We start from the raw sequence: 24,331 nt of genomic DNA, 5'->3' as shown, positions 1-24,331 counted from the left end.
TTTCTCCAATTAATTTCTGATTTTATTTGTCTTTGCATGTTACTTGAATCTCTTTAGTTCTTGATATTTTATTATTGGATGATAGTTATTTCAATTGTTAACCACTTTTCCCCAATTATTGAAGTAGTTAGAACCCTAATTCTTGATTGCATGTTGATAAACATGAGTTGTGAGTAGTCTTCTTGCTAGGGGTTGGGTGAAGCTCAACCTTCTGGGTTAGTTATGCAAATGTGGGAGAAGCATTGATGTTTGTATTGCAATTAAATTGATTATATGAGATTGATTGTTAGTTCTTCATGATAGGATTAGCTACCCTTGAGTTAGGAGCTTGATAGCATGATATGCCTAGTTTGACATGGAAATGTAAATTGAGTATGTCATTACTTATTGCAATTTGATTATGTATCATCTATTTCTAAACTAATGAGGAATCTAAGTTTAGTAGTGTGAGTTGTTTTCTAATTGCAAGAGGTTGATTTTACATATAGTCCTTGCTATACCTTGTCTATTTTACTCCCCGTTTGCCTAATTGCCTTGGTTGAGTGGATCCCATTCCCTAGTGTCTTTAATCCATTGATTAAGAATCATAGTTTGTTTTTCTACTTGACGAACCCCAATTGACATAGACTTCAAATTAGCTTAAGTGTTAAGATCTTTAGCAACCATATCCCGTTCCTTGTGGACCGAACTCTTACTTATCATTATGCTTGGTGTGTAAGGTGTTTGTTAATAAATGTGTTTGATTGAGTGTGGAATGTGCGACCGTTCTAACGCCCATCACCCTCACACTTCTTCTCAAAATGGGAAAGCCGAACGTATGATTAGAACCATTAATAATGTCAACCGCACTCCATTATTTCATGCTTCTTTTCCCCCTTCTTATTGGTCACATTCTCTTGAGACGGAAACCTATCTTCTCAATATTTTTCCAACTAAATCTCTCAAAAACATAACCCCAGCTCAAGCTTTGTTTCATAGAAACCCATCTTATGATCATTTACGGGTTTTTGGTTGTCTATGTTTTCCAAATCTTTCGGCTACCGCTCCTCATAAACTTGCTCCTAGGTCTACTCCTTGTGTTTTTTTAGGGTACCCTCTAATCATCGTGGTTATAAATGTCTAGATCTTGTCACTCGAAAAGTTATTTTATCTAGACATGTAACATTTCATGAGTCTTCATTTCCCTTTACAAACTTGGAGAGTTTCTCACCTAAGGCTTATGATTTTTTAGGCACTGATGAACCGTCTCCCATCCTCACCCATCACCTGTTTCAGCCCAACCCACTGCAACAAGCCCAAAACCCCACCTCACCCCAAGGCCGCCCACAGCCCACATCTCCCCAATTGGGCGCCGAAAATCCAGCGGGCCAGCCAGACCAAGTGAGCCCAGGTCTAGCGTCCGCCGGATCTCCAATGGCCCACCCTCAGACTCCCCTTTTTGGTGGGCCTCCTTCCCCATTATCACCCCAGCCGGCCCACTCTACACCAATCCAACCCCATTCCACTACCTCTAATCGCCAATCTACCATAATTAGAAGACCCAATTTGCTTTCTTCACCCCAAATGCGCACGAGATCCCATCATGGCATCATTAAACCCAATCCTAAATATTCTCACTTAATCACTGAGCATAAATCCCCATTACCCAAAAATCACAAACAAGCTCTGCAAGACTATAATTGGAATGTCGCCATGTTTGATGAATATAGTGCTTTAATTAAAACAGGGACTTGGGATTTGGTACCTCGGCCTATGGGGATGAATATTGTTAATTGTATGTGGCTTTTTAAACATAAATACAAGTCTAATGGTGACCTTAAAAGGCACAAAGCTCGTCTTGTATGTGATGGCAGGTCACAGGAAATTGGAGTTGATTGTGATGAGACATTAAGTCTGGTTGTTAAACCGGCAATTATCCGCACAGTACTCAATTTAGTTATGGCTAACAAGTGGTCCATACATCAGTTAGATGTTAAAAATGCCTTTCTGCATGGTGATTTACAGGAAACAGTTTATATGCATCAACCTCCGGGTTTCTATGATCGGAGTAAGCCCGACTATGTCTGCCGTCTTCGCAAGGCTCCATATGGTTTGAAGCAAGCCCCACGGGCTTGGTATCAACGTTTTGCGAATTTTTTAATCAAGTTGGGGTTCGTCATTGCTAAGAGTAATACTTCTCTTTTCACTTTTCGGCAAGGGAACGACTTGGCATATTTACTGCTTTATGTTGATGATATTATTTTAGTCACTTCTTCTGACAGGTTGGGCACGGGAATTATTTCTAGCTTACAGACAGAATTTCCCATTTCGGACCTAGGGCCACTGAGTTACTTTTTGGGGATTGTTGTTACTCGCACACCCTCTTATATGTTATTGTCTCAGCAGAAATATGCACAGGAAATATTAGAGCGTGCAGGTATAAGTTCTTGTAAACCTGCCGCCACTCCAGTCGACACTAAGTCTAAACTTAGTGCTACTTCGGGTTCTCCATTCCGGGATCCTACTCTGTATCGCAGCCTTGCAGGTACACTTCAGTATCTTACTTTACTCGTCCAGATATTGCTTATGCGGTACAAAAGGTGTGTTTATTTATGCACGATCCCAAGGAGCCGCATTTTGATGCGTTAAAGCGCATTCTACGTTATATTCAGGGTACTATCGATCACGGTTTACATTTATATCCTTCTGCTCCTACTCGCTTGATCACTTATACTGACGCTGACTGGGGAGGTTGTCCCGACAACCGTAGTTCCACATTGGGTTACTGTTGCTTTCTCGGGGACAACCTCGTTTCTTGGTCAGCAAAGCGTTAGCCTACTTTGTCTAAATCAAGTGCAGAGGCGGAGTATCGAGGCGTTGCAAACGTGGATTCTGAAGCATGTTGGCTTCATAATTTGTTATTGGAGCTTCATTGTCCCCTCCGACAGGCTACTATCGTTTACTGTGATAATGTCAGCGCAATCTATCTTTCTAGTAACCCGGTTCATCACCAACGCACCAAACATGTGGAACTGGACATCCACTTTGTTCGGGAAAAAGCTGCATTGGGTGAGGTTTGGGTTCTTCATGTTCCATCGCGATATCAGTTTGCAGACATCTTCACTAAGGGCCTATCAAGGGAGCTATTTTTAGACTTCAGATCCAGTCTTTACGTACGACCTCCTCTCGCTTCGACTGTGGGGGTGTGACAGATATTATTTTTAGATAATATTTGTCGGATATATTTGTATATATTTTGTATAATTATCTTATTAGTCTCCTAACGTGATTAGGGTTAGGCTTGTAACATTATATAAAGTGATCAATGGTACACACTCCAATTTCAGGAGTTTTCCCGAAATCTAACACCCTTGATAATGAAATGCTAGAAGATTTCAAGATTTCTTAATTATGCTCACTCTTTTTTATCATCATATCTTGCATTCTATTGTCTACATTGACAATGGCAAACATAAATTATTTTAATGGTTCAAAGTAAACCTGAAAAATCAATTGAGATGATTTCCCTTAAAACATTAAAACAAAAACAAATTCTCATTTGGTATTGGTATTAAAACAAATTCCCAAAATAATTTCCACATAGTCTTGGTATTAGAAGTTAGTTAATTGTAATTTGCTTCGGTATGCGCTAACAACATCAACCATTCTAATAAAGCTGCTAATGTTATTAGCGGTTATATTGGCAAACAAGATAGTACGTAGCGACTTTTACTTGGAAAAAAAAACAAATGGAAATGAGACCATTTAATAGTTCTCTTTGAATCTATAAATTATCATGTTCTCCCCACGACCCCACCTCTACAAGAAGACTCTAACTTTGTTTTTTAGCCATTTATTTTTAGAGAGAAAGAGAGATGTTGTCATTAAAAATAGATCTCTTCAAATATTTTTTAAAAATTTGATGGCGGTAGCTGTTCTTGAACAAGAACCGCTAATATCATTAGCGGTTTTAAGCTAAATCAAAATTGACACTATAAACCAATCTTATGTGGATCGTAGATTGGAATTTGTTTTATGAATAATGCAATTGAGGAATTTATTTTAAGACTATAATGGAATTGGGGAATTTATTTTTTCTTTACCAATATTGTGGGAAATCACCTGAATGTGGGACTAATCCTTCTGAAAGAGAAAGACAATAAAGTGCTTTGTTTCTAAGAAAGAAAAAAACTAGAAAGAGAAAATGGATTCCAAATTCGATTGATAGTTTTAAATAGATAAAACTAGGAAATTTTGTCAAGAACTACCAATTAAAGGCTTAAAGCATGTGTTTTGGAAACAACTACTTATTTTTTTTTAAAGAACTACCACAAAGTTGTAAAATGTTTAACTAATACTATCACTCTAACAATTCCGGCTAGAATATTACGCATGTATGTTCCACTTTTTACTTTTATCTCATAAAATCACCATCTAAATTGACTAAATTACTGTTCATAAAGGTAAAAAGTGGTAAAAAGTGAGACATAAACGCTGGATATTCTAACAGAAATTGATAGAGTGGTAGTGCTTGTTAAAGTTCTTACAACTTTGTGGTAGTTCTTTTAAAAAAAATTAATATGTAGTTGTTTATTTTACAAACACGTGCTTTAATTGGCAGTTGTTGACAAATTTTCCATAAAATTAAACTACTTAGTACTTAACCAAAGTAAAATTGCTAATTCAATTGAAAGGGGCATTTTTTTTCCATTTATCACTAACTAATAAATTCGCAATTTATTTAACTAAAAATTGCTAATTCATTTGGCGGTTTATCATTGTTAACCTCTAATTGATTTGTGTTAATTAATTAAAAAAAATAGTCTTTTTAAACTAACGTGGATGGTATATTGAAATTTCATTTTAAAAATGAGGTTTGGTCATTAGGAAATTTTTACATCTTTATGTGTTTTCTAGGAAAATCATTTCAAACTTTATATCTATAACTTTAGAAGATAATTAATACACTACAAGAAAATTGACTTTTCGTAGCGATTATTTTGTAGCGATTGTACATTTGCTACAATATGCAAGTATGTTTGTGAAATAATTAAGGAAATCGTATCATTTTACAATCAACATGGCTTTCCCATATAAAATTGATACGGAAAACATAATAATACATATCCACACTATTTTTGCACATTTATAAAATTTTGAAAAATCGTATCATTTACAATCGCCACTAAATCCCAAAAATCGATACAAAAAGTCTTTTCTACACTAGATATATAAACATTGTTTGACAAAAAATACATAAAATATGTCATAGTTTATTGGTGAAACATTTAAAATAAGAGTTTGAGGTTACATGTTCGAATCTTGTAAAGATCATACGTATGATTTTTTTTTTTTTTGAAGAAAATCAGTTCAACATTTATAGCGATTATAGTCGCTACAATAATCACCACGATTGGATGTAGTTTTTCGTATCGATTATTGAGGCCAACCCCAGCGATATTGAAAACCACTACTAAAGGCTAAGGCAATGGGGGATATTGTATCGAATGAACATTCAGTGGGAAATCTTTTTGTTGCAATTACAATCGATACTAAAGGTTAAAATAATCGCTACGAAAAGGTTATTTTCTTGTAGTTGATTAAATTGAGGTAATTCACCGGTAAACACATACTTCCTCCGTTCTTTTTTACTTGACCCGCTTTGACTTTTACACTATTCACCACTCCTCCTTTGACCGTGTTTTGTGAATAATAATTAAAGAACAACATATTCATGTAAGATGTTTTTAAATTCGTCTCAACAAGTACTATCATAATATATAACTTTTATAGTTTTTACTTATTGAGAATTAAAGTTATTGATTGTTAAAGTTTTGCATTGACAAGCGTGATAAAAGAAACAGGTCAAGTAAAAAAGAATAGAGGAAGTATTAAAAAAATCTATCTTTCCAATCTTGTGTTTCGCTCAAGGAAATCTAAATGCATAACATTGGAAACGAGGACCATTTCCAACAAAAATATAGCTAAATGTAGTCACGTGGACAAGTGTATGTATTAAAACATCAACTTTTAATCATCAATCTACTTTAAACATCCTTAATTCTGTAGAATAATACTTTGCACATTTTTAGAGCATCTTTATTGGTGAACCCAAATAAATGGTTCATGGGTCACTATCACCATTTCTCTCTCATCCACATCAACCCAACAAACCATTTACAATATTCACTCTTAACAATGAACACTAAACAATGGTTCATCATCAATACTCCCTACCCCACCTTATTTTATTTTTGTAAATATAATCTTTTTTGTTTCATAATTATAATTTATTAACCCGATGTCAATGTAATTAATTGACGTATTTAATATTTTAATCGTGATTACTAATTAAGAAATTATCGCATTTTTTTATCAGCTTTTTAAAAAACTAATTCTTGTGATTAATATTTTTTAAACAACAACGCAGCTAATTTTAATTAACAAAAAAAAAAGAGGTACAAATCGTGATTACAGTTCTACAACTATAATCTAGTACATTTTATTTAAAAAAAAAAAACAACTACACATCGTTTTGTAAGATGTCCTTAGGGATAACCATTTGTTGTAAACCTAGTTGCCTAAGTTTTCGTTGTTACCAAATTTATTCCATATATGTTCGACCAAGTCGTTTTTTAGCTGCAAATGAGTCTGTTGATCCTCAATCTCTGTTCTACGAGACAAGTATAAGCCGATATCCACAATACGATCAGTACGGTACTCGGTAGTGTCCTCATTAGCGTTGCCTCCAGCATTCATAAACTCATTGGTATTAACGTTATTTTGATACGTCTCTCGTTCATCTTCAACGATCATATTATGTATTATGATGCAGGCGAGCATGATATTGTGGAGTATGTCGGTATCCCACGCCAAAGACGGATTTTTAATAATGGCAAAACGAGCTTGAAGGATCATATTTTGACCCAAATTTTTTTTCTTCTTTCTATTTGTTTTGGGGTTGGTATTAGCATCCATAATTATAATTTATATTTGGAAAAAATAAAAATTTAATAACAATAATAATAACGACAATAATAATAAAGATAATAATAATAACGATAATAATAATAAAGGAAATAATAATAATAACGATAATAATAATAATAATAAAAATGATAATAATAACGATGATGATAATAATAATAATAATAATAATAATAATAATAATAATAATAATAATAATAATAATAATAATAATAATAATAATAATAATAATAATAATAATAATAATAATAATAATAATAATAATAATAATAATAATAATAATAATAATAATAATAATAATAATAATATTGGTAATTATAGAGGGGATTTTTGAAGAGAAAAATATAGTAGAAAGAAATGGATTTTCAAAGTTGAAGAAAGTATAGCAATATGGGTGTCTATTTATAGAGGGGAAAAAAATAGAGCCGTTGGTAATTTTTTTTTTTTTATTTGTGTTTTGTAAAATATATCCGTTGCAAAATTACAACGGATTTATTTAAAACAGTGACACGTGTCAAGCAGCGGCTGGGCCAAGTGGCGCGCTCCCAGCCGCTGCTTTCTATTTTTTTCCTGAAAAAAAAATAAAAATGGGTGGGGCCCACAATCCATAAATTCGTGCAAATGCTTGCAGCAGCAATCGATCCCACAACCATTCACTATGAACAATTATAGAGATCACCATTAAGCCACCTATTCACTTGTTCACTCATTGTGAACTATTTTTTTGTTCACCCTTAAGGCTGCCCTTAGACTAAACATGAACACTAACATCTACTCGCAATGTTTTTATTTTTTACAATATTCACAAACTTCATTTAGAACATCTTGTTTTATAATACATTAACTTTAATTTAATTCTTTCATAAATGCATACTCATAACAAATTCTAGTACTCGAGTTAATAAACTCAACTCAATAAAAGATTTTTCTTATTAGTTTTTTATATTGGGTGATCATTTGAATAAACATTTTGCTTGAAAATATTAAAATGTCTTGACATTAGGAATTGGAGTTTAGCTCCCATATAATTTAATTCAACCTTTTTCAGTAGGAAAATTTGTTAAAAATAATCCCAACTTTCACAAATTCGCTTTAAATAATCCCAACTTTGGATTATTATTAGGAAAATTTGCCAAAAATAACACCACCTTTCACCGGTCTTCCATAAATGAAACGACCTTTAGATTATTCCAAAATAAAACGACCTTTGATACACATCTGCCAAAAATGAAACATGACCGGTTGGTAACATGTTTAATAGGTTATATGTGACACATGTCACAATATCATTGGTCAATTTTTTTAACAAATTTTTTTTAAAAAAAAAACTTTAAAAAAATAATAAAATTAAAAACAAAACAAAACAAAAAAAAAGAGCAAACCCCTTTAACCGGCAGCATCCCCACCACCACCAGCCACCAGCGTGCACCCAAATCTCCACCCCTTCCCCCTTGAACCACCACCAAAAAGTCAAAAACCCCTAAAAACCACCACTTGATTTTGGGGTTTTAGGATTTTTAGGTGGTGGTTCAAGGGGGAAGTGGTTAGAGACGGTCGGTGGAGAGGATAAACGAGTTCGCCGGCATAAAAAGTGAGTTTGGTCATTTTCCGGTGAGGAGAGGAGTGTTTTCGAGGGGAAAGAGAGGGAATTCAGGGTGAGCGGAAGGTGGTTCAGGGGAAGGGGACGGAGGGGTTGGATAGTCTGGCACTAGGTCAAGAGAGGGTATCACCGGTGCCAATAAAGGGCTTAGGCTGCTGGCGGTGATGTCGAGCGGTGGTGGGCTGGTGGGGTTGCTATCGGTAAGGGGGAGGGATTTTTCCTTTTTAGTTTTCTCTTTAGTTTTAAATTTTTTTAAAGTTATTTTAATTTAAGTATTGTTTTTTAAAATCATTATCATTAAAGAAAAATTAAAAATATTTTAACCAAACACCAAGTAACACATGTCAAATGTAACCTATAAAACAGGTTACAGGTTTTACGTTTCATTTTTGGCAGATGTGTATCAAAGGATGTTTTATTTTGGAATAATCTAAAGGTGGTTTCATTTATGGAAGACCGGTGAAAAGTGTTGTTATTTTCGGCAAATTTTCCTTATTATTAAATAATCCCAACTTTGGGGTGTATTCACTCAAAATAGGCCCATGTGACCGGTAACTTGTTAAACTTTTTTTTTTAAAAAAAAATTATTGACACGTGTCATCGAGTTAATGGTTGAAAATAAATTTTAAAAAAATTCAATCCAGGTCGCCGGCCACCACAGATCAGCTCTTCCGCGTCGACACCGCCTTCTCGGCACCACCTCCCTAATAACCACCAAACCCACATATCCTTAAACCCTAGTAACCCCTGAAACGCCTCCTCGCCGCAAAAAAACCCCCCAAACAGCCTTCCCCCCACCATCGGAACCCTAGCGCTAGGGTTCTGATGGTGGGGGCAAAGGTCGTTTGGGGTTTATGTGTGGTGGGGAGGTCGTTTAGAGATTTTGAGGGGGTCTTAGGCTTCGAGATTGGCAGTTTTGGGGGAAGCGGCGTCGAAAAAGGCAGCACAGGAGATCTGACGGTGGAGGGAGCTATAGCCGGCGCATGAGTGTGGAAGAGGGTTTTGGCCATTGAGCTGGTAGTGGGGAAGGTGGTTTGTAGGGTGGTGGCCTAGGGAAGGTGGTTGTTCGTAGGTGGAGGCTGGGAATTTTTTTTTAAAATTAATTTTTAAAATTTTTCAACCAATCACATGGTGACACGTGTCACCTTAACCTATTATAACAACTTAGTAACCGGTTAGGGCCTTTTTTGAGCAAAAATACCCCAAAATTGGGATTATTTAATAATAATCCAAAGTTGGGATTATTTAAAGCGAATACGTGAAAGTTGGGATTATTTTTAAAATAATTTCCTTTACAATACTCTAATTTTAAACTTCTTTATACTTTTTTCAGTAGGTTAATCACGAGACTTGACTTATTAGTTATTACACTACTTATTTTTTATATACTACACAGGTGCTTAAGGAAAATTGTGTACTAATTGGAAATTGTCTTTGAAAACATTTATAGAGTGGTGGATCAAATATCATCTTATTGTTTGTCTCATGATAAATACACCACCCAAAAAAAAAAAAAAAAAAAAAAAAAAAAAACAAATTCTTGTATCTTACGGAGTAATATAATTTGTATACAATGACTATTTTTTGGACAATTGACATTTTAAACTATTTGTACTTTCTTTTGTTATATTTTACTTAACAATATTTTGGAGGATCTATGTTTCTAGCACTCACATAATTTTGATGAAGCGATATGTTTCATTTGTTGGTTAATATGTTTCATTTGTTGGCTTCCTTGTTTGGCTGATATGTTTTTAGTAATGTCTAATTTGTCCCTAGTGTTCTTGACTGAAATCAGACATCAATTGGCTGATATGTTCATTTTAATAGCTGATATGCGTCATTTGTTGGCTAATATGATTAAGAATATACAATACATTTTTATTTCCATCTCTCTCCTCTTTTCTCCTCTTCCTCTCTTTCTTTCTCTTTGTTTCAAATGAGAATAGGGCTTCTCATTAACAACAAACAAATAAAATCTTCATGCCACCATCATGACCACCGTCGCAACAGCAAACACTCCACCAGCCACTTGCAGCCCCAGCTTAATTTGCCACCAGCTCCCTACCTCCTTCACTGTAGCCCTACTTACAACCCTAGCTCAATCTACCACAAGCTCCCTATCTCCTACAATTTGCAAACAATTGCAACCAACAACAACAGAGGAGAGAGAAAGAGAAGGGAAGAGAATAATACACCCTTTGGATTAATTATGATTGTTTTATGCAATTGATGTGAAATACTGATTTTGATTTATTTTGATATGGTAAAAAGGAGGAGTAGAGGAGAGATAAAGAAAAGGAAAGAGAAGAAGGAGAGAGAAAGAGAAGGGAAGAGGAGGACTGCCGCACAAACAACTGGATGCGACTTGCCACACCCAATAGTTTGTGTTAGTTTGTTAGATTTTTCAACTTTCACACATCAATCAGACAATCACACATGCATCACGTAAGAGTAGGTTTTTTTTTTTTTTTTTTTTTTTTTTTTGGAAATAGTACACGTAGGGCTACTCCGTAATCCAAACCCGAGTTTGAACCCAAATCCAAACCCGACCGAAGGATAGAAAACGTTAGCCAACAAGTAGCATCAATATACGGCACGGCATTGGTGGAATTACTCGCACAAGCACAACGATAGGAGAGAGGAAAGAGTAATAATGTTGTTTTAGACAACGAAGAGGAATATGCTGGAGACTCCTCTTCCGAAGATTCTCACTCCCACGCGCATCTCCTCTCCTGTGATCCGCATCTACTCTACAATTTAACCACCATTTATTCCATTTTTTTTTTATTTTAATCATCATAACTTTAATTTTAATTTAATCAACTTTACTTCTTCATTCTAGCTTCTTCCCAAGTTTCTGGGTCTCTGGATTTACCCTTCTTTACTCAGGTATTATTTCTCTTCTTGATATAGTTTGATTGATTAGCATTGCATTTTAGAGTACAATTACTTTTGAACTGGGTTGATCTTATTTTCTTCTTACTAACCTCTAATTTGTTATGGGTGCTTGAAATTATTGTGGTTCTTCATTTTTATGATTACATATTAATTATGTGAATTTTTCTTATGATTGATGGATTATAACAAAAGGGTATTTTTAGATGATGTAGTAGTAGTGAATTACGGAGTAGTAATTTAGTTTGTGATTACAGTTGCCTTTGATTAATCACTGCTTTGATGACAATTATTTAAGTTTGGCTCCAAAATGAGAAAGCAAATGAATGAATGTATGTATCTTATGTAGATGGAAAGTATTGTTATTTAAAGGTGTCTTAGGTATTCGAAAGTTATTTAATCTGAAAAAGATAGACTGTTAGCTTGAATTTTTTAATTAAGGTAGTTTAAAATGGGATATGATTGTCAATATTACTGTTTAAAGGTTTGAGATTGGTTTCTAATCTGTAATTAAGTTAATTTTGACTTGTCTGATTTACCCTGGAATACTAAAATCTGGTATATTTCTTTAGCAATTAAATTTTCACCCTCTCCCCATTGATTAGACTAAGTAGGAATATGATTCGAATGCGGCCTGAAATAATTGTTGATAAAGTATTTTCAATAGTATTTTGTGAAGTGTAAAATTCGAATATAACATTGACAACTAGGAGACAAATTAAATCTCTATATAAAGCACGTTTTATGTTAACAACATTATAGTTTATAAATTTATCACCCTCTAAAATGAAAGTTGCACGCTAAAAAATATAATAGTTATTGGTATCTCTTTGACTCTTATGGTCGTCGAAGGCATATGTTTCAGCTATTTTTGAAAGTGAATTGTTGTGGAAAAAACATGTCTTGCAATTCCATCATGATCAAACACTTGTCATATACTTTATATTCTTCTTGCATGTTAACTTATTTTAAATGATGAACTGATGTTTCCTCAATGTGTTATCAACAGAAAATCCAGTTTGAAGCTCTGCCTCGCGGCTGACAAAGTAAGTTTCCTGCAGCAACAATTCTTTTGACTGCTACCTGCAAGTTATTGTGGGTAGGCAGTTCATATTTTTATAATTAAATGGAGATGGTTCCCCAGAGTGCATTGAATTCAAGTAGAGCATTAGAGGGTGTGCATGGAGTGCAGGTGGTGCCACATGCTCCATTTGTTGTTGAAGAGGTCACTCAACTCGGGGACCAAAGGCCAACTTGTAAAGATTCCAATACAAGAATTAGTCGACATGTATTGATGCAGTAGGTGAAAGAAAAAAAAAAACACTCTTTTTCCTTTGTTATATTTTCAATAAATTATCATATTTGCTTCGCCTATTGATTTCATCTGAATGATAGCATCTTGGGAAGCTTGACCAGTTGGTCATAAATTTTCCAACAACTTGAACCAATGTTAATAACCTAATTGCTTGTTTGGACATCGTCAGACGCGTGCAGGAGCAAATAGCAATCCGTTTAAGACCTGTCCATTGCTGCCATACCGGTATTTTGGATTCTGATTATTGCATTTATTTGCTAGATTAGATTGCAATGTATATTGTTGAAGGCCACTGGGGATATTCATGGCTATCCTATTTACCTGTAGGTGATCAAAATATTGCTGAAACAGTTGCTAATGTTGTAACATCCCTTCCATTTATTGCTCTTGGAGCCAATGCACCTAGGTAATTCCTTTCTCTTCTTTCCACGGTATCTTTTGTCTGAAACCTTGTGGCTGTGCCTTATCCTTTTTGTATATTGTGGTGCAGGAAAAGTTTCAATTCCAAGCTCTATGCTAATTCTCTGATTGGAGTTGGAGTTGCCTCTAGCATGTATCATTGTTCCAGGGGCAGGATTAGGAAATTCTTGAGATGGGTTGATTATACCATGATAGCAACTACAACTGTGGTAAGATTGATGTGAATTACCTGCTGATTTCAATTATCTGCACTTGCCTTTACTTTACTAAGAGGCCAGATACTATCAGTGTGAACATAAGATGGTCTTAGAATGAGATAGGCGGGTAGATGAAAATGCTCTTTTACGTAAAATAATTACACTGAAAGGAAAATACATTGTATTTGATTCTATGTTGCCATTATTTTGGGATTGGGGGAGTACTGGTTGTTGATATCATCAAATGGATTGTGAGCATCAGAAGTACTGGACTAAGCATCAGCAAGCAGAATTCTGATGTCTACATAAAGCAATTTTGTCTGGTAGAAATTGAACTTCCAATCTACCTCTGTTTCCTATGATAACCAGAACCTTGTTCAAATGGGGTATTTGAGTTTCACTTCCCAAGTACTTCTCTATGTTTCGTCGTGCTTAAAATATAGAAAATTTAAATTCAGATAATGCATGTTAATTTACTGTTAAGGAGGTTGGGGTAAAAAAATTTAAGTTGAAACATCATCCACATATCATTTGGCCGAAGTAAGCAATCATGATTCATGAGAGTTATATTATTTACCATGTACTTCCTTAATTTCTTTTCAGTTGACATGTTTTAACTTTTGGTACTATTCATATACAACTACGTTAATTTGACTTCTTTTTGTGATTTAATGTTATAGAAAAAACATAGTCATATAGGTTCTTGTAAGATCTGTATCAAATTTTTATAATTTATTGTATACGTAATTGAAAGTATTTACCTTTAAAGTATGCGTTGGAAAAGGTGCCTAAAGGTAATGGGTTAACTATAATGAAACAGAGGAAGTAATATGATAAAAACAAGTACTTACAAAGTTTTGCAATTGTTTCAATTCCTCGTTAGTGGAAATTTGAAGAGTATAAACATTCCAAAAATTAGCTTGTGGCTAAATCAATGTCTGGCACGATGAAGCTTGATCATTGAGTAACATATTGTAATGAACTGGATATTTGTAACAGAAACTAAGCATAAAATTAAATGAACATTTGCAATAAAACCTGGAAATTACATAATGTTAAAGGATAGTTTTTGAGGGATTTTATTATCACACGTCTACACTCTAAAGCAAATAAGAAACTCAAAATATTTTTTCTTCTCTCGCTATCTAATCTCCTCTATATATATAGACCCACTGATTCCCTTCCCCCCCCCCCCCCCCTTCTAGTTGATTCTTTTTATTTCTATCTCAAGCTAACCCAATAACAGAATAACTACATCATTTTCTAATGTAACCCTTCTCTATACATAATTTATAACACATATAAACCTAGAGAGCGGAAGAGTTTGCAGTTAACAGTTTAACTTGTATTGTTCATGCTAAGTTAGTAGCTTCTTGTTTGGGTTAAAAATGTCCAGTCTATGAATTTTCTTGGGATGATTTGCTAGGCCAGGATCTTTAAATCATCTTAGGCAGGTACTAGGCAGTGGTGGATGTTTGAACAAAGTCAGAGCTTTCACAAAACTATCACAAATGCAAAAGAGGAAGAAAAAAAAGGAAGCTGTGATGAGTGCATTTTTTTATGCAAGTTAAATATAACACTGTAATTACTAGCTTTCTCAGTTGCTATCAGACTGTTTGCTTCTGTATGTATGTTCATTATAACCTGACACACTCAAATTGTGAAAGAATATCTCTGCTATGAAGCAGGTTAAGCTATCAATTGTGATGCATTTTGATGCTCTTAATACATATGAAACTATTTTACTACTGCTAGTGGCCAGAGGCCAAAGGGTTATGACTCTTGTCAAGCTAGATTTCCTTATAACAGCCAAGAAGAATTATTACCCACCATTTGACAAACATGTTGACAATCATCTGCTATAAATATGATTTCTAGTTGTGCAACAGTGTGATTGTTGTAGTATTCTTGTTGTCCACAATCCATATTCCTAATGGTTGGAGTATTCTTGCAGTGTCTTTCGAGAGCACTTAGGAGTGAACATCCTAAACTTCTGATGGCTGCTTCTGCTGTGTGTCTACCATTCCAACCACTTATGGTTTCACTTGTTCATACTGGTTTGATGGAGGTAGTTTCCCACTTTGATATCTCTGCTAAATTTGTTTGGATGAATTTGGATTCCTGTGCTTTAGTGTCTTATAACATCATATTAGGCTAATTATGAAGAAGAAAAAATTAGTTGTTTCATAATATAAGGGACTCGTATTTTCAAGTTAGACTTTTGACCATGAATTATTCTCATATGACATAATTTGCTTAATTATCAATGTGTTCGAGAAATCAGTAATCAAAATATGCACATGGATTCTTTATATTATGGAATGACTGGATCAATAGGTAACCTCTATTTTTTGAAAAGTTATTAGCAAGAGCAAGGTAGAAAACAATCTTGACTTTCCTACTATTTTATTTCTTGACTTCATGCAAAAATTTGTGTTGTATTAAGGGTAGCTGCCTTTTTAATTTCTAAATTGTTATTTTTAATAGATTTTTTAAAAAAAATTAAATTTTTTTATTTTTTTATTTTTTTTTTCCTTTTTTGCTGTTGTACTGAAGTTGAGTTTCTCTGTTTCTAGGTAGCATTTGCCCAAAGGGCAATCAAAGATCCAGAATTAAAAATGGCACACAATGTCCACAAGGCATGTTCATTGTTGGGTGGTGTGTTATTTGTTGCTGATGATGTTTTCCCAGAAACTCCGTACCTTCATGCGGCTTGGCATCTTGCTGCAGCTGTTGGAGTTGGCACCTGCAATAGGCTTCTTGAGTAACATGGGCTTTGGCTTATCTATTGGTAATTATAGAGGGTAAAGATAAAACTAGGATTATTGTATAAAATTATTGAACTATCCTGAGCAATTGGAGTATCTGAAGTGATTAAGGCTGTTAAGTATCACAGCGAATTAGGGGGGAACATGTGTATATATTTAAGAATGTAGACTAGTAATTTATCAGAAAGGGGAGTTTTTTCGGACCGAGAGGCGAGAGGGTGGAATGTGGGGTTGATGAAGGTGGAAAGAAAGAAGTGAAATGAGTATGTAATGCAGTAACGGCAACTATTGTTGCCTTAGGAACTCAGTCTTGCATTCTTTGGAACTTTTAAACTGTTATGTTTGTTATGGTACTCAAGACCAATCAATATTTTTTAAAGCATAAGATTGGAACTTCTCATTGAATATATTCCATTATGAAATTGATACAGTGGACATTAGATGGATTTTGTCTGAGCAAGCGTCTCTGTGACTCGGCTGAATTGATATAAGCACTAAAATTTGTCATGACTGCAATCATCCACCATTCTGCATTGCATAAGCACGGAAGTTATGGACTAATGACAGTTATGTACCTCTTTTCAGTATATTTGCCTTTTCCTCCAAAAGACTATTTGGCAGTTGTGGACTAAAGTGAATAATACTCCGGACATTAACAGTAGAAGAAAAATCCTACGTCGAGCTACAAACTGAGAGTTTTGCTGGATTTGAAGTAAATCTTCTTGTCAAACTTGTAAGGCACATTGTTAATTTCTCCTATATCCAACACTTAGATATTGATTTTATACCATTTATAAGCTGTTTGAACGACGACTTTAAAACAATGAGAAATAGAAATGGATACAGCAAGACAGTCAATAAATTGCCATTTAAACGTCGTAGTACATATTCTAACATACATATTCTTTTAAAAAACAGTTTTTTTATAATCAAAATGGTGCAACTCTAACTATGAAGTAAAACTTGCAAATGCGCCAAACAGTCGATAGAACAGGCCAGTGGATGTGTTGGATCAAGAAACATATATGGGCTCTGGCTCCTGCTTTCTTCTGATCCTGCAAGCACGGGAAAGATGGAATACAATTAGAGTCAATATATGGAAACTCAAACCATTGGACTTTGTTTCTGAACAACCTGTCAGATGGCCATCGCCAACAGCATAGTTATACAAAATAATAACACTACAGATCATTCACATACTGCAACTATCAGGAACATAAAATTTTAAACATGCTTCTTAACAAGGCAATATCAGCCATTGGTTTCTAATTGTCAGATAAACAAAAAATTATAATAATCATCGTCCCCTCACCCACCTAAAATGGAAAGCATTCTGTCTTTCCCAAACTAGCGCCTAAGAGAGGGGGGGTGGAAAGTGGAAATTGCAGCACCAGGGAAAGAAGACACAAATTCAGACTGTTTTAAATAGCTACTGTAGAAAATCCTGCAAGCATTCTCTATATTAACGTTGTGTTTGGAATTTTGGATTCGTACAGAAATGGAGAAGGAGAAAGAGAAAGTGAGGGATACATCTTTCCCTTGTTTCGATGACTTGGATAGGGAAAAAAAGAGAATTGGAGGATTTATTTAACCTCCCTGTTTGATAAACTAAGGCCTTTTCAGTGTAGGAAAGATTTGGAAAGAAACGGCAAGCTCACTTCTTTCCTCTCCTGACCTCCCTTTCTTTTTTCTCTCCTTCCCTTCTCTCTCCTCCCCTCCCCTCCATTTCCTTCCAAAAAAGCTATCAAAACACAGTGTCTGCGAAATGTTGCAATACCTAAGCAATTCAAGCATTAATGGTGTATTAACTGTATTTGGATAGGAATAAAAGTCAAGCTATAATGAATTTGACTTTATGGCTGGAAAATGAAACAAGGTGTATTTAAAAGAAAATGTTTTATAATATATCATATACGAAAGAAAATAAAAGGTACTCTCTCCGTATTTTATTACTTGCTCCATTTCTTCATACACAGAGTTGAAAAATAGTAGAAAGTAATAAAATATGAAGAAATGGAGTTGGTAGAAAAATAAAGTATGATAGTTGGTAGGAGAGAGAATCTAATTATATTATGAAAAATTGATAAAAATAATCTCAATTGTCGTTGGTTCGCTCAAAATAATCCCAACTTTGAACTATTTTTAAATAATCCAAACTTTGGGGGCTATTCGCTTTAAACAGTCCTAACCAGTCACCTAATCTACTATATTGGGTCATGGGACACGTGGCACCACAAGATTGGTTGAAAATTTTAAATTAAAAAAATAAAACAGCCCACCACGACAACCTCCCTACCACCACCCATAAGTTGCTGTCGAACCCCTAACCACCGCCATCGAACCTCCCTAACGCCGGTGCCGGCTCCCGAACCATCCCTCCCTCACGCCGGCATTTCCCTCCTTCCCCTTAAATCACCTAACCTCCACCGTAATAAAAACGAAAACCCTTAAAAAAAAACTCATCCCACCGCACAAACCACCCAAATTGGCCCCACCCTTGGAACCCTAGCGCTAGGGTTTTGAAGGTGGGGGAACTTCGATTTAGGTGGTTTGCGCAGTGGGCTGGTTTTTTTTTAGGATTTCAGTTTTAGACTTGGGAGGTTTCATGGTGGGGTTTTGGGGGAAAGGGAGCCGGGAAAGGGTGGTGCCAGCAGTAGGGGAGGGGGACTGTTCTAGCCAGTGGGGGAGGGGATCTAGGCGGCCGGTGGGAGGAGAGACGCCGCCACGCCAGACGTGGGTGGTGGTGGGGTTGTCATGGGTGGTAGTGAGGTTGCCTTTTTTCTTAATTTATTTTCAACCATTTACGTGGTGACACGTGTCACTTAAACAACAAAAAAATTACCTCTTCTACAGGTTACCGGTCACTTGGGACCATTTTGAGTGAATCGGGATTATTTTGAGCAAACCGGCAAAAGTTGGGATTATTTCTATCAATTTTTCCAAAATATTAAAGTATGATAGTTGGGGGCCCACTAGGAGAGAAAAAGTTAATAAAATAATGTAAAAGGTTCCCAAAAAAGGAAATGGTGCAAGTAATAAAATACGGCCGCAAAAAGAAAGTGGAACAAGTAATAAAATACAAAGGGAGTACTACATAAAAGGGTGTATAGTAGGTATTACTTCCTCTGTTTTTCATAGTTGCAACACACCTTTTTTGGCACGCTGTGTGAGAAAGTGATGGATTAGGCTATAAAATTTAAACTGAAGCAACTTAACACTGTGTTTTTATTGGTGCTAAGATTGTTTCAAATAATTTATTTGTTTACCTAGTCTAATATCTTTGAAGTGCGTGTCAAAGTGGTGTGTTGTAACTTTGTAAGTAAATATAGAAATGGAGGAAGCATCTAACAATATTTCCTGTTATATTCTCCAAGGGTAAATTAGAACCTCATCAAACACATTAGGCATCACTGATCATACAGTGGAAAAAGTGAGCAAACATTTCAATACATATTAATAAAATAATAAGATTCTAGAATGCAGAAATTATCCAGACAACTCACCAATTATCTCCAGCCCACTTGCAACCATCAGTGTCCACAACATGCAAACTATAAGCATGCCTTGAACTCGGTGACTGGTTCTCAAAACTACAGTGGAGCATATCCAAAGATAAGAAAAAACACATTGTACACTGAGTGTTTAAAAAGAAGTCATGAGAGTTGACTAACCTCTGATGAATAAGATCACCATGGATGACTACCAAGGAACCAGCTTTAACTTCAATTGGAACAAAATCATTCTGGTCGTATGATGGAGATGGGCGGTCAAAATGTACCCCTTCGTCATCTCTAATGAATCTTCTCACAAGGCCCTCTGAAAATTTAGTTTAAGAAATTAAAATTATAATATGCATGGATTATTTAGACCACAGATTATATCAGAAGGTCATGTACTTTTTTGAGAACCAGGGATTGCCCAAAGGCAGCCATTGATCACTGTGGCATCTTCTAGTGCAAGCCACAATCCAGTACATGTTGGTGGTTCTGTATAAAGAAATGAATTATCTTGGTGTGGCACCACTTCTCCACCAATACCTGGTTGCTGAAAATGGAAATCTTACAATCAGCTAATACTTCACTATTAGATACCTAATTCTAGTTTTATCCTTTCTTGCATCAGTATACCCTATAATAAACAAGAGAAGCAGACATTTGGTGCCCTTAACCAAATTTAAATTTCATTTAACCCCTCTTCTGACAGGCATATACTTCGTAGTTTGCACATAAAGAGCATCTTTTAGCTTACAATTTTACAAGGACATTTATCCGACTCAGCTAACCAAGGCTATACAATATCCAATTACATGATTGATTTTGTTGTTACTCCCTCCGTGTTATAATAAGTGTTACACTTCCTTTTTATGGCAAAAAACTACATTTTAAAATTATATCTTTCTCTTTCATGGTCCCCACCCAAACTCACTACTACTTTTTATTATTATTATTATTATTATTATTATTATTATTATTATTATTATTATTATTTCTTTCTTCTCACATTCATTACTTTTCAATAAAGTATTAACTTCACTATCTTTCTTTTATAATTTTTTAATACTCCAACTACCCCACTCACCTCTTATCAAAATATGCAGGGAGTATTAATTATTATGCCTACTAATAGCATCTTAAAAAAAGCCTTAGGTATGAAATGGTAACTTCATAAATAGTATTTTCCAAAGAAAATGATATGCATTAGATAAAGGAATGTCCGTAGATCACAGAGAATTTCATCTTTAAGTGAAATTTAACTTTAAAACTTTCTTAATGGAACATAAGATCATGTGTAGGTTCTTTTAAACTCACAATTTGCTTTGACGACTTTTCAGGTCAGTTGTCCTTTCTGGGGAGAAGGAGAGAGTTTACCATGGATCACTAGAAGGCTCAAATTTTTAGGAAGTAAGAGGCAACCTCTCTATTAAAAAATACATGCATCTATGAAGAATCTGCTATAACAAAAAACTACTAATCTAAATCATCAATACAGGTCTTAGTATCAACTTGCAGCAATAATTTCCAAGCAACTGACTCTGTTCTGCCTTTTCTATGTCACGTCTTTGCTTCATTGAGCCAGGGAGTGATCCTGATTCCCAGGGATGCTAGTATCCCTACTAGCAAGATTATCATAAAAAAAAAAAAAAAAAAAAAAAAAAAAAAAAAAAAAAAAAAAAACATTCCCTGGCTATATTGGTATAACAGATGTCAACGGTGCAACATATGCTTAACTTTTAAATAAAGCATCCACCCTTAGGACTGAGTCGGTTTCTAATTGCAATTCTTTCCACTATTGACTTTATGAGTTGAAATTCTTTCACAGTTTTTGAATGGAAAGACCAGAAAGTGAGAACAACAACATGGGATAAATGCAGCTATACCTTGAAGATGTACATAGACTGAACAACTGCTGGCCTTTTGTAACCTAAACTTGAGAGCAAGCTTGAGAAACTCTTTGAGGAGGAAAACTCTTTGAAAACTGGATCCAGTTCATGTAGAGCTGCAGTGGCAATTTAAAAAGACTTATTCAAATGTCAAAATGTATTAATACAAAATCTTTATACAAGGAAAATAAACTGGAACCTTTACAACCATCCTTTTGAAAGAGGTGAGAGGCAGCTACATAGACCAAAAAGAAACAAGAAAAAGATTACCAATAATGTTACCCATACAATAACATACCATGGCCAACTTTATTGATAGAAAGCTCTTTAGGCTGCTTTAGTTTGCCGTCCTCGTCAAATGCTTTCTCTAAATAAAACCAGAGCATCAAAATCAGGACATAGAAGTCAATAATGTTTTTGAAAGCAATATGGAACATGTATATCAATAAAAATTGACCTCTTGAGGAAAACAATACAAGACAAAAACCTCTTATTCGTGAAAAGTGAAAACACACCTATCTCACCTAGATAGAATCTTCTACAATAACAGAATTCTAAGATATTCATCTCTGTTATAAATATCAGGTAGTTTCATTTACCCTTCTTTCACCAAAAATATCAGGAACCTTAAATTTATTTATTTATTTAATTTATTTCCCCTTCTTTTCTATTTTCTTTTACCCCTTCACCCCACCCCCCCCTCTTCCCCAAAACTCCCTTTCATTTGCGGCGGGGGGGGGGGGGGTTAAATTTGTTATGGCAATAATGCTGATATGACAACCAATGTGACACTGGTAGAAACAAACAATTTTCGCACCTTTTAAATATTAGCAACGTGGACATGATATTTATAATCTCATGCAAATATTCTGAGCATGATCAATAATCCGAACCAAGAACTGAAACAGCAAGCCTTTTTGAACCATGATGCAACCACATTCAAGCAATCAAACTTCCTATCAAATAGAAAAATGCAGATAGTAAAATCTGCATTCAGCAACTGTCCACTCAAGCAAACTTTGATCCAACAAATTCAATCAACTATGATCAAATATCCATCTAAAATAATCAAGGGACTGCATGACAATATTTCAGACCTCATAGAAATTACAATTCATACAAACAATAACGAAAATACGTTTCAAAATACTAGGATACTCCTTGCTAATGCCACCAAATGAGTTTAACACCCATGATCCTATACTGTCTAACTGTCTTGCTTGTTTATTTACTGTATAAACAAAGTTTTAAACAAAGCACAGAAACTTTAGAGATAAATCAGAAAGCCAACACCAGCAATTTACTACATAATTAAAGGGGTATCATGGAATGAAAAGAATCAATTAAAGGGGTATCATGCACAATAATTACTACTATTCTACCCTTTGCTTCTCGGATTACTATCTTGAGTTATAATTCAAGCTTCTTTAACATCAAACTTTGATCAATTAACTAAGCCACAAAGCATCTTTTCTATGAGTCTTTAGCGTTATAGAAAACATCCAACTTTGATCAATTAACTACGCCACAAAACATCAAACTTTGATCAATTAACTAAGCCACAAAGCATCTTTTCTATAAGTCTTTAGCGTTATAGAAAACATCCAACTTCGATCAATTAACTAAGCCACAAAACATCAAACTTTAATCAATTAACATCTTTAAGGTATCATATTGCTCTATTAATGAATACATACACTTTCAACAAAATATATACGAAATTCAAGTAAGTTTTGAATAAACAAATAATCTCATAGAATATATAATCAATGCAAGTAAACTCAATACCTTCAAAGAAAAACGAAATCTTCTCAGCGCTATCAAAAAAGTAATTATCTTTGGCATGACTCTGATCACCAAACATACAATAACAATAATGAAATTAATATATTCAAACGAAAAAGAGTGAATTTGATTAAATAAGTCAAACTAAAAAATGGGTTGAGTAGAACAAACATGATCTTTAGTAGAGAAGATAACAGAAGAAGAGGAATCAAAATCATGAAGTAATTGTTCCATTCTGATCCTCATTGACTTAATTTCATCTGGGTTTGCAAATGAATCCAATACCAAATATCCTGCAAAAAATTGAAATTGAAATTGAAATTGAATTAAAGAAGAAGGTGAGAAGAGAGATGAAGAGATGAAGAAGTGGTGAATTGGGTGACCTTGAGAATTGAAAAAATCAAGCTGAATAGGGTTTAAACTACCGGGAATTGCCATCTTTCAATTCGGCAACTTTGGGTTTGAAATCTGAATTCTAGCAAAGTTACGTACGGGAGATTGGAGAAAGAGAAATTCCTATTTCTTTCAAATTAGCTTGCCATGCCACCTAAGATTGCAAAGCTATTATTCCTTCTAGCTAATTCATATCACAATATTTAGGCTAATTAATATTTAAATTTTTCAGCTTTATTTTTTAAATAATTAATATTTTATTAGAGACAATTAATTTCTAAGTTAATTAGCTTAGTTAAGCTAATTTGCTTGGCATTAGCTTGACTAAGCTAATTATTAAATATACTCCAATGGTTGGGCTATTAGCTTGAAAATTATTAAAATTGCAAGCTAGTCCTTGAAAGCAACCATTGGAGTTGCTCTAATCACTTAATCCAATAGTTAGACGCTACACTCGTAATCACCGTACACTTAATAATTTAACACGAGTACATGAGTAAGGCCCTGTTTGATTCACCTTAATTTTGTTGAACTGAAATTATTTTTACTGAACTGAACTTATTTTTACTGAACTGGACTTAATTTTACTGAACTGAAATTATTTTTACT

At 34.6% G+C, this 24,331-nt stretch overlaps 2 protein-coding genes across 2 annotated transcripts; one reads left to right on the top strand and one right to left on the bottom strand.

The window, feature by feature from the left end:
* The first annotated feature begins 10,753 nt into the window (after positions 1–10,753).
* On the top strand, positions 10,754–16,564 carry LOC110699921. The gene is made up of 7 exons (XM_021877418.1): positions 10,754–11,458; positions 12,474–12,763; positions 12,949–13,004; positions 13,107–13,185; positions 13,270–13,408; positions 15,351–15,464; positions 15,973–16,564. The coding sequence occupies exons 2-7, from the start codon at positions 12,591–12,593 to the stop codon at positions 16,162–16,164; spliced, it is 753 nt and encodes a 250-aa protein (XP_021733110.1). The 5' UTR covers positions 10,754–11,458; positions 12,474–12,590; the 3' UTR covers positions 16,165–16,564.
* A 369-nt stretch (positions 16,565–16,933) lies between these two features.
* LOC110699920 (phytanoyl-CoA dioxygenase-like) lies at positions 16,934–23,891 on the bottom strand. The gene is made up of 9 exons (XM_021877417.1): positions 23,713–23,891; positions 23,501–23,622; positions 23,333–23,393; positions 21,843–21,911; positions 21,542–21,660; positions 20,061–20,208; positions 19,836–19,980; positions 19,668–19,754; positions 16,934–17,219 (listed from the first exon to the last, which is right to left on the bottom strand). The coding sequence occupies exons 1-9, from the start codon at positions 23,765–23,767 to the stop codon at positions 17,177–17,179; spliced, it is 849 nt and encodes a 282-aa protein (XP_021733109.1). The 5' UTR covers positions 23,768–23,891; the 3' UTR covers positions 16,934–17,176.
* Positions 23,892–24,331: the final 440 nt, after the last annotated feature.

This window comes from Chenopodium quinoa, unplaced genomic scaffold (genome assembly GCF_001683475.1).
Source record: "Chenopodium quinoa cultivar QQ74 unplaced genomic scaffold, ASM168347v1, whole genome shotgun sequence".
Lineage (NCBI taxonomy): Eukaryota > Viridiplantae > Streptophyta > Magnoliopsida > Caryophyllales > Amaranthaceae > Chenopodium > Chenopodium quinoa.
Note: the sequence above shows the minus strand (reverse complement) of the source record. Positions and strands in the feature narration are given on the sequence as shown.